Below are 11,403 nucleotides of genomic sequence, written 5' to 3'. Positions count from 1 at the left end.
GGGGTACAAGAAGAGACGGAAGCCCGTATATACCAGGGTGAAATCTGAGACGAAAGAGAAAGTGGAATTTCAAACAAGGGGACCAGAGGGAAATCCTACATGGGAGGTACATTTTACTGAGTACCAGAGGTGGCAGGAGTTCACATTTGACAGGGCTTCATTTAAAAACACATATGTTCAAAAATAAATCAAAATACAGTGATTTAAACATTAAGTTCTTTCGTATGAGACAACAGACTCTCACTCTATCCCTGAGGATGATGATGAGGTGAAGACTCGTCGCCACATTCACAGCCATTTGACAGGATCTGCAGCCAGCAGTGACAGCTGTAAACTGTTTACCACATAGGTGGAAATCTGCTGCTCAAAACAAACTCATAACCCACACACACGCATACATGCACCAATTCCAAAATGAGGACAGCATGATGCATGTTTTGGATCGCTTCTGGATTCTTTGTATTCTGCTGTAGATTCTATTTTTTCCTCCTAAGGTCAGTGTCTTCCTCCAGTTGTCGTCCACTTATGCATTTTCCTCAGACCCTCAAACCACATCCAAATGATGCAGTTGCATTCATCAGGAAGAACTGCTGCTGAGGACCACTCCATGAAATAACATTCAGTTCTTTGAGAGTCTGTGAGAAGTGTTTGGTTGTTACTCTGAATGACGAAGCCCTTTTATATACAAATACCATTGAACTGACTACATATGTTAATATGTAGTCAGTTCAATGGTGCTCAGTGTTGATTGGGAATCACTGCCATGCTCATGAAGATATCCAGGCATGAGTTTATGTTTTATATGTGTCAGTTGCTCTGGTGCTCTTTGACAACATAATCGATGAAACAATATTTCTTCTGACACAGCAGACACTGATGAGTCCAATTAGAAAAAGAGGAAACAGTTCAGCAGATACAGGCAAACATGACTGATCATTTAGATCACTGTAAAAAGAGAAACAGGCAGCTACACATCTTATTGATGTACAGAATTGTTTTGAAAACAAAAAAACATGGGTATAGAAAATGATTACCAAGCAGCTTTTCCTCATATTTAGTGTGTATCTTACAGTAAAGGCAAAAGTGAGTTTACATGATTTTATGTCACTGTAAAAACTGCTCTGGTCGGAGACCTGAGCAGTTTTCTCATCCTTAACACCACTTGTTTAAACATTTTCAGTGTAGGAATCATTCAGCAAATGAATTTTTCTGTTTATTTATTACAGGACTTCATCATTGTTCAGAAAATCGTCAGAAACTTGAAACAGGTCATCTTCAGTTGTCTCATATGATGCCTTTGCCAACTGATAGCTGATAACAGTTGTGTTAATTGTTTTAAACATCATTTTTCGTAGACAAGGAATAATGCAACCCGTAAAAAGGCAGAACAGAACTAAAACAACCAGAATAGGTGTCACAAGCTTTAACAGCAAATTCCACCATGGTCCAGATGTAAGCCATGAAAGCAAATCAAAAGAAGTTGAGCCGCGTGTTCCACTTTCTACATATTGTTTTAGATCTTCCAGCTCATATAGAGCATCAGAAATAGTTCCTCCAGTACCTGTTTCATCAGGTACAAAAGTACAGCACGTTGGGCCAATGATTTTACAGACCCCTCCCTGAGGGGCCGTGAGGAAATCCAGGACAACACGATTTTGCATAACCATGTTTCTCAGTTCAGTCAGTTCTTCCATGGTGCCATTGGCCAGCTGGTATGTGATGTTGATTAATCGCAGTAATCCGTACCTGTTTATCTCAACGTGGTCCCGAATCTCACCTATTCCAACCCATGGAAACAGGCTTTGCATAAATTTTTCTCCGCCGTTCCAAATCCTGAATTCCCATGGAACTCCAGTATGTGTTGTGAGGCCTCCCCATCTTTTGACCTCTGACATAACTGTTCGTTTGGAGCGGGTGTGTGAATCATCCTGTGCTTTCCTGATGAATGCAATCGGGTTGATCAAGGGAACCACAGCACACAGTCCTCCCCAATTTTTCGGCAAGAACATGTACGCTTCATTTCCACATATGAAGTACCAATCAGATAACATCCTTGAGCCATAATCTCCTGGCACTATGGCGCTGCACAGTGTTGTCTCTTGTCTCCTCTTTATCTTATGCGTGATGTTGAAACTCCTCTCCTGAAGCAAGTTGTCACAGTCTGGGTTTTCCTTCCAGCCTTTGCAGTGTGGAGCCATCCTTTGACCCCTGCAGGCTACGCAGGTGATGTAATCCTGTGTCGGTTCGCAGTAGGTGTAAACTCTGTTACACAAGTTCCAGGGCAATGTCCCTAGAAAAACATTTCCATTATTATAAACACAGTTCCCCAGAGATCCTGGTTTAGCTCCTGCTAACGAAATGATCTCTGGTATTTTCCATACAGTTTGTTGAGATGACGAAAAAGGAAGTACATCCTCTGCAAGTGAACAATTCAAAGACTGAAACAGTCCTTGCACAGCCTCACCCATCCGGAGGTCAGCTGAATAATCCTTCTCACATGGTCTGTCTCCCCTTAGGGGCGGGACGCGCCGTGGTCTGGTGCTTAGAACATAGAGACACATCTGTTTGTCGTCTGTAATGTTACCTGGTCGGAGACCTGAGTTGTGTATGGAAACCGGCAGCTGCGCACATACGTAGCAGTTCACAGCATGTCCTTCATAAGCAGTTCTATTCATCAGTTTCCACCACAGGTTGGTGCTGTAGTCGTGTGGGTGGAACTCAGGCTCACTTCCTTCTCCAAACATCAAACATACAGCAGTCACAGCACAGTAGAAGATCCATCTTGCATATGGAGTCCCCATTACTGCTCGGCGTGTAGAGATGTCAGAACCCCCAAACTAAAAGAGTGAGAATCTTAGCAGTTCTTCGCTGGGTTTGAGACAAAATAATACTAAAAATTAGAATGCCTGTGTAGCCCAGAGGCTAAAAGCCCACCTTCCTCTCTACTCCGAATTAGGGGTCCAACACTCTCTGCCGCTTACAGTGACTAAGATGTATCCAGCTGGGTCTTTCAGCGATCTTTACAGCTGTTGGTGTGGTCATCAGCACTCGGAACGGTCCTTCCCAACGTGGACTCGTCCAGTTCTTTCGTTTGATGACTTTTATGTAGACCCAGTCACCTGGCTCAAGTGGAATGGCTTCCTGTATAGGAGGACAATCAGAAGGCAGTAAATTCGCACTGGACACTTCCTTCAGTTTAAGAGTCCTGATCATATAATCTGCTAATGTCTGTTCTTCATCAGCTTTTTGTATGTCTGGAGCAAACAGAGGCAATCTGTAAGCTCTCCCATGAATTATTTCAAAAGGTGTTAGACCATCAGCTGTTGATGTGATTCTCATATAGAGCTTCACCAAGTCTAAACATTCTGGCCAGGATCGGCCAGTGTCTGCCATGCACTTTCTTAATCTACTTTTCACAGTAGCATTTGTTCTTTCCACCAGCCCTGCACTCTGTGGCCGATAGGCACAGTGATTCTTTAATGTCATTCCCAAGTGTGTAGCCATGTTTTGTATCACTCGGTTTACAAAATGTGGTCCATTGTCACTATACACAGTCTGTGGGATGCCATGTGTTGGGATGATAGTTTTACAAATAGCCTTAGCTACTGTCAAAGCATCTGCATGCTTTGCTGGAACTATTTCAACCCATTTAGAAAAAGCATCAATCATCACCAGACAATATTTATATGGCCCACTTTGTGAAAGTTCAATAAAATCCATGTGCATAGTTTGAAAGGGATAAGATTATTTTGGGAACCTGCCTCGTTTTGGCCTTATGTTTCCCTGAGGATTGTATTTCACACAGACTGGACATGCAGTACAAAAAGATTTTAAGTAAGAATTTAAACCATACGTTGTGACAACCATACGTTGTGAAATGCTGTTGTATTATGGTTTCCATCCCCCCAGTTGACACATGGCAGCGCCCATGTGACACAATTGCTGCTGCTTTAAATAAAGACTTAGGAAGCACTGGTTTGTCATTAACCTCAAAAATGTTCCGGACATTCATTTTTGCACCTTTAGTTATCCACAGCCTTTTCTCAGCCTGTGGTGCATTGTCCTGCATGTCTTTTAGTACTGTTTTATCTATCATTTGTTGTTCCCCTTCAGTCTGTGCTGAGAATATACCTTTCCCATGCTTCCCTGCTGCAGCTTCTTTAGCGATTTTATCAGCTAGTCTGTTTCCATTTCAAACTTCATCTTTGCTTTTTGTGTGAGCTGCGCATTTACATACAGCTAGTTTAGTTGGGAGTTGTATTGCTTGTAAAAGATATTTAAGCAAAGATGCATGTGTTATTGGTCTCCCAGTAGAGGTTGTCATTCCTCTACGCTCCCATTGTTTCGCAAAATAAAACAGTGTAGAGAAAACATACTGGCTATCTGTATACACTGTCAGGTGCTTGTCCTTAGCCAGTTCGCATGCCCTAGTCAAAGCAATCAATTCTGCTGCTTGTGCAGAATGAGTGCTAGAAATTCTCTCTGCTTCTATTATTTTGTTCGGCAAAGCAACAACAGAATAACCTGTCTGGTTTTTACCCATAGGGTCCTTTGAACATGGCCCATCAACAAACCAGACTTCTCCTATTGCTAATGGGGTGTCCTGTAGGTCTGGCCTAGGAAGCTGCAAATGCTCTGTAGCTTCTAGGCAGCTGTGCGGCGTTCCATCACATGGTAGTGGAAGCAAGGTAGCTGGATTCAGGATCGTACACCGTTTTATTACAATGTGTGGTTGTGACAAAAGTGTCGCCGTGTACGAAAGGTGTCGTGCTGGTGAGAGCAAATTCATTTTGCTCTGCAAAAGTAGAACATCTACAGCATGTGGAACTAACAGCTCCATTTTGTGAAACAAAACTATGTCAGCCGACATGTTTACAGCTAACGCCGCAGCACAAATTGCTTGCACACAGCCTGGCAGAGACTGTGCTACTGGATCCAGCCTTTTTGAGTAGAAAGCCAATGGTTTTAGCTTATCACCATGATTCTGTAGTAACACGGAAGTCATAAATCCATTCCTGCAGTCTACAGTTTGAACAAAAGTTTTTTCATAGTTTGGAAGAATCAAAGTTGTTGCCTGCATTAATGCTTGTTTAAGTTCAGCAAATCTTTTTTCAGCTTCAGGATTCCAAGTTATTTTGTCAGTCATGGCCATTGGGGTGCCATGAATCAAATCCTGTAAAGCCTGTGTTTTTTCAGCATAGTGTGGAATCCAGGCTCTGCAGTAATTGCAAAGTCCGAGAAATGACATCATTTGCTTCTTAATTTCTGGTTTAGGAGCTTCAGAAACTGTCTCTTTTCTCGCTTTTTGTATCTGCTTCCCCTCAGCAGAAAGTGTGTGTCCCAAATAATTTACTTCTGCTCTGACCCACTGTAGCTTATCCTTGTTTACTTTGTTCCCTGTCTGACAGAGATGGTGCAGCAGAGCGAGTGAATCTGCTCTGCATGCTTCCTCGCTTTCAGATGCTATTAACAGGTCATCAACATAAATCAAAAGTTGACTTTTTTCCGATATTTGAAAATCAGACAAGCAGGCCATAATTGCTTCGCAAAATATGCTTGGACTGTCCGCAAAACCTTGGGGTAATCTAGTATAAGTATACCCCTGACCTCTGTAGGTAAATGCGAACCAAAACTGGGAGTCAGGATGAATGGGTACAGAGAAAAAAGCATTGCTGAGGTCAATTACTGTGAAGAATTTATTGCTTGGTCTTAGCGAGTTTAACAACGTGTGTGGGTCTGGGACATTTGGTGCTCTCGTTTGTACTGCTTCATTGACTGATCGTAAATCTTGAATCATGCGCCAGTCTTTTTTGTTTGCCTTTTGAACAGGAAAAATAGGTGTGTTACAAGGAGAATCTGAACACTTTTTAATGATTCCTCCTTTTAACAAACCTTCGATTACTGGTTCAATCCCATCCAGTGCTTCCGTCTTTATAGGGTACTGTCTTACTCTAGGTCTCCAACTAGATTTTGCTTTAATTTGCACTGGAGGAATTGAACCAAGTAACCCAACATCAGAGGGACCTTTTGTCCACATGTGTTCTGGAAGCTTAGCTAATTCAGCTTCTTCTTTTTCTGTCAGAAATATGTTCATGTGTCACTCAAATGCATGAACTTGAGCTGTCCCTGTAACAACTTCACAAAGTGATTGTTTCCAGACATCACAGCTAGGACTGTAGCTCCAGCCATCTTCACCTTCTTTGAAATCAGTGGCTTCAACAGCCATTTTGGTTCTGTTACCCACATCTGCCCATGTATTATTATGCGGCTTATAAAGTGAAATGTATGGGTTTGCAGGTAATTTATACAGCTTTGTTTGACTAGTCGGAAGGAGCACAGTCACAGCTGCATAAGACCTCCGGTCTGTGAACATTTCAGTCACAGCAAGTGTCACAGGATTTGTTTCTAAAAACGTTTGCACATAATCATCCCGTGGATCATTTAGGATGTTCATTTTTACATGCAACTGATTATAGTTCATTTCTGTTTCAGGTGAGTCCAGCTGTCCTCGAGCTTCTCTAAGAAGCTTTCCTGGGACATGAGGATTGTCAGCTGGCTTTAGATCATATGAACAGTAGATTTTTTTCATCCTTGTGAACTGTGTACAGATCAGAATGTTTTAGTCTGACAGCTCTCATGCCATCTTGTACAGGGACTACTGCTATCCCTAATTTTGTCATTAGGTCTCTACCTAATAGATTTGTCGGACATTTAAGTGACATTACAACAGAAGCTTTTATTTTAATTCCTGTCTCAGCATCTTTAAAAGATGTGCCTTTTGACATATGTTCTCTATGTGTTTGTCCATCGGCAGATTTCACCCAAATGGACTCATTTGTGGGGTTTACACCTCCTATTTTAGTTTTTAAAACTGTTTTGCATGCGCCGGTGTCACATAAAAATTCAACTTTTTCCCCGCAAACAATCAGTGTGATATAAGGTTTTTCTTTTAATGCATTTAACATATCCCAAGCTACACATACATCCACTATTTCATCAATTTGATCTGGTGTTAAGTTTTGTTTGGTTGTGGAAAAGTCTAGTCATGCTGAGGAGTTATACTTTTGTTTTTTCTCCCATCTGCCACCCTTCCGGTGATTTATTTTGTTTTCTGGGCAATGTCTTGCCCAGTGGCCAGGATGACCACAAGTCCAACATCCATCTGGACGTTGTGGTTTTTGAGGGGTATAGTTTCGGGGTGGCTGCTCATAGCGACCTCCTCTGCTGCTGTTTTTCCCTCGGCCTCTTGAGGAGCCGCGGAAAAAGACAGAGGTGTCTACTTCTCCAAAATCCTCCAGATGAAAAACATCTGATCCTGTTTTTGGTTTTTTAACTACTTTTTCTGCATGACGTGCCCATGTCATCAGCTGTGGGACTGAGGCAGCATCATATTCAACTAGGTGTTTTTTAATCCAGCCCTCAATTTCAGGGCGGAAACTTGACATTAAAGCGTTTTTTAACTGTTGTTGATATACACCCTCTGCTCCTGCGTCATAAGTGATCCCACTGTGAACTTTGAACTCCTTCTCAAACCTGTCAAGAAAACTGGTATGGGGTTTGAGATCTATCCAGGTACACGCAGAAAAAGGTGCATGAAGGCCTGAAAGAAATAAAGCAATCTTGTGTTTTGATTTATAATGATTAAGTTGGACATGTATGAGTACAATTGGTAAAATGACTGTGTATAAGTAATCACTGAATGATTCTGAAATGTACGAATAATGATCTGTAATAATAACAACAATGAAATGATTATGTTTGATGATTTATAATAAGGGAAAGAAATGATTAATGCTTAATGAAAATCTGCAAATAGTTTATAATATTTGACTGTGTTTAATAATTAATCAGAGAAAAGGGTGAGTGAAAAGAGAAGGGGACTTGTGAGTTCCTGCTGTCACAAGCAGTTCTGAACAGATGGCCAGACGCACAGGATGGGTGGGACGGTATGGTTGGCTAAGATCAACACGCTGAGGGAAGGACGGGACTTTCCACCTCAGTCAGCAGACAGGAGGGGCCGACGGGGGTTTCTGCGAGGAAACCACGTAAACTAAAACTCCCCATACACATGCATGGCAGAGAAACGTATAAAAGCAGACGGAAAAGGAGAAGTTCTTGTTCTTTGTCTGCGGCGCTGAAGGAGTCGAAACGGGGAAGCAGAGGAAACAGCAACGGACCGCACCCTGGAACCACGGGAGACTTGATACTCAGCGCCGCCAAGGAGGGACAAGTTCCGGACGCCCAAGCCCGAGTTCCTGATTCGGCCATCGGTCTTGCCTCCACCCCGAATATATTGCAACAGACTTGGAGAAGAGACAAAGTTCCCGGAGGGATAAAGAGCTGGGTTTTTAAAAGATTTAAACCCGTTCCACTTTGCTACTATTCTAAGGAGGATTTTTCCGCACAAGGATAAAAACTCTGACCAAGGAATCTGGATGCCTCAGCTGCCAAGATTCACCATCAACAGGGTGTGAGTTGCCTCTGCTCCATAAAACTCCATCTCAGAAACAGTGACATAGGTTAGGGAAAGGAGACAGCATGGTATGGTTATACATGTGGATCTTATTATACTGCTCTCGAATTATATACAATTGATTATTGATTTGTATGTCACATATCCCTGCTTACGCTTGCTTAATAAATTCATACTCTGAAATTCTAATGAGGTTGGTGGACATTGGGATTAATTGAGTCGTTTAATCATTTTTCAGTTCTTTTGATAAAGGTAAAACTAATGTACATGGTTCTAGTAAAGAGGAGGCTTCATAATTTCCTTTGGTGAGAGTAAAATAATGACCCAGGGACTTACATCCAAGTCACTAAACTTAATCTAGCCGGTTCCAAGAGCAAGTTATATTTTTAGAAAGCGAGCCACCGTTAACAGAAGTGGTTATTGGAATTAGGCAGCTGTGAGGGCTACTCAGCTGATTGTTCCTTAACTGAAAAGGGTCGTAGCTTCTGGATTGAAGGTAGTTAGAGCTAGACAAATCGCTTTCGACACCAGTTTGAATAGATTATCTCTTATAGATCTCGTTTAGGGTAATACCCAGGTCGTAGAGATTTTCCGGACCTGTTAGACAGAGAACTGGTCAGTAGTCAGCCCCGGAGGGTTGTGATGAAGTGGGCGGGGCTAGCTATTGCAGGATAACGGACAAACCGCAGACGAAAATCGTCTACGTCTTCTCCAACTTTTTGTTTAATTCCTGACAAATGACTATAATTCGCCCTTTTACGGAAATTTACTCTAACTCTCTCACACAATGGGTCCCATTGTGCTTTAAATGCATCAGAGAGAGCAGGGTTAGCTCCTGGAGGGTATGAAATTGGAACTAACATATTATTATTATTAGTTTCTTTCCCTGTATAATTTCCCCTCACTTTTGCCCAATCTTTTCCTAATGAGGACATGGCTTCTTCTCCTGCTTCCACTCCATTTAGTCTATATGAATGGATTAATCCAGTCATATCTTCTACCCACTTATCGGAGTCCTCTGATGCAGGTGTTATTCCTTCTACCGCCTTTCTGGCCTCTTTCAAGGTCCAGGGTCTAAAAACATAAATATGTGGCGACTGGGCATCTCTAGGATTAGGATTTGGGACCTGGATCATTGGATATTGTTCTGCCCCTTCAGAACTGTACATAACTCGAGGAGTTCTGTACTTTCTCAGATCATATGAATGTCCCAGACCACTTGGACCTGCACTTTCTTCATTATATAATGGGGGTGGAGAGACTGGAAGAGGAGGGTAAATTTTGGTAGGTGTGAGAACTGACACTGGGTCTGTGGTCAGTTTGATACTTGGGGCTCGTGCTGGAGTGAGAGTTGGAGGAGCTGAGGGTGGTGGGGGCTGCATATTTGGAGGAGGGGTTTGAACTGCACTAAATATGGGCTCATTATCTTCTGGTCTTACAAATAAGATAGTGGCTTCCTCACTGGTATTAAAAGGTGCACTCGGCTGTCTATCCACCGAGCTTGGTGGCTCTGAGACAAGGGCAGACGAATCTGTCGCAGCGGTTGGGGGAGGAGCAGTCGGCCGTACCTGCTCTCCCCGTCCCACCGAGGCATTCCGCCTGTCATTATCTTCTGGCCTTTTTTCTTTAACCTTTTTAATTTGTTCTTTCCGGTCTATGGCTGCTTTTAACCATAATTTGGCACACTTTAGTTCATCTTCCTTTCTAACTTTTTTTATCCCCTTTTTTCTTGCTACACTACTCTCCAAAATTCCCACAATTGCTTGCCATTGATCAATTTTTAGCTTCCCATCTATTTTATATTTCTTTTTCCATTTTTTTATATGTACAATGCTGCCAGGAAATCTGGACATCATGTACTTTTCATCCCCTTCGGGGCCCTCAATAAGTGAGGAATTACAGGAATTTGTGTTTCCCATTGTTTAAATCTCTTGCTTAAAAATACTAGTATCGCGTGCTCTCTCAGAGAAAGTGCTGTAAGTCAGCGCTCAGTGCCTCCTGAAGAACAGGCTTCTACTTGGAGCCGAGCTCCAAGCGGTTCTTCACTTTGGATTCTAATTCCGAAGGCAGAGAGTTTTACTCCCAGAGAGAGAAACACCATTCACTCCTTCATGCACAAACAGCAACAAAACAGCAAACAAAACCAGTAGCAGCACAGCAAATAACAAACTTTCTATCTAAGTGAGGACTTTCCCTTAAGAGGCGTCCTCTAATTAAGGAATCTCTAAAAGCCTATCCTTTTGCCTTTAGTTGAAACTCTCTGTCAACTGGGACTCTAACCCTTCATTATTCTTTAGTCAAATTAAAATGTTAATATTTGACAAGGACTCAAACCTATATTTCTTTAGTCAAATTAATATTTGACAAGGACTCAAACCTGTATTTCTTTAGTCAAATTAATATTTGACAAGGACTCAAACCTATATGACTTAAAATTCACCTACGTTTCTGTAGTTTTCGGGTTGTCCAGTCGGATCTCGTCACTCCGCCGTTAGCAGACAAAGTCGGATACGTCGCTGGCCCAGCGAAGAATTTGCTTCCTGGGTTTTCCTTTCCAGGTCCAATTGACTCTGGCCGTGCACGGATTCAGCGCGTCTTCCTCTGCCTGACAGCGGGGGAGGTGAGAGATCCCGGGTTTCGGCACCAAATAATGATAGGTATTTTCCTTTCGAACCTAAATAAAAGAAAGAACCACAGACAACGTATATGAATTTCAACGTGGAGCTTTTGCAAAAGGGAAGGCTCTGAGAACTCTTCCTCCGAAGAATCCACAGAGCATTCTGGGCTGCCCTTACAACGGCTCCTGTTTTTATTGTCTAAGAAGGACAGGCAAGGGGGCAGTCAGGAAAAACAACAGAGGTCGTAAAGCTTCTAACCCAAACATCTAACAACCCAGGTCCAGATGTGATATCTGATCAAAGGTCTGAGCC

At 42.4% G+C, this 11,403-nt stretch overlaps 1 protein-coding gene across 1 annotated transcript; it reads right to left on the bottom strand.

Moving 5' to 3' along the window:
- Window positions 1-6,982: 6,982 nt before the first annotated feature.
- Window positions 6,983-10,600, bottom strand: LOC114137055 (uncharacterized). Its single transcript, XM_028005563.1, has 2 exons — window positions 9,158-10,600; window positions 6,983-7,533 (listed from the first exon to the last, which is right to left on the bottom strand). Exons 1-2 carry the CDS (start codon window positions 10,390-10,392, stop codon window positions 7,044-7,046), a joined length of 1,725 nt encoding a protein of 574 aa, XP_027861364.1. The 5' UTR covers window positions 10,393-10,600; the 3' UTR covers window positions 6,983-7,043.
- Between the last annotated feature and the right edge of the window lie 803 nt (window positions 10,601-11,403).

This window comes from Xiphophorus couchianus, chromosome 21 (assembly GCF_001444195.1).
Source record: "Xiphophorus couchianus chromosome 21, X_couchianus-1.0, whole genome shotgun sequence".
Classification (NCBI taxonomy): domain Eukaryota; kingdom Metazoa; phylum Chordata; class Actinopteri; order Cyprinodontiformes; family Poeciliidae; genus Xiphophorus; species Xiphophorus couchianus.
Note: the sequence above shows the minus strand (reverse complement) of the source record. Positions and strands in the feature narration are given on the sequence as shown.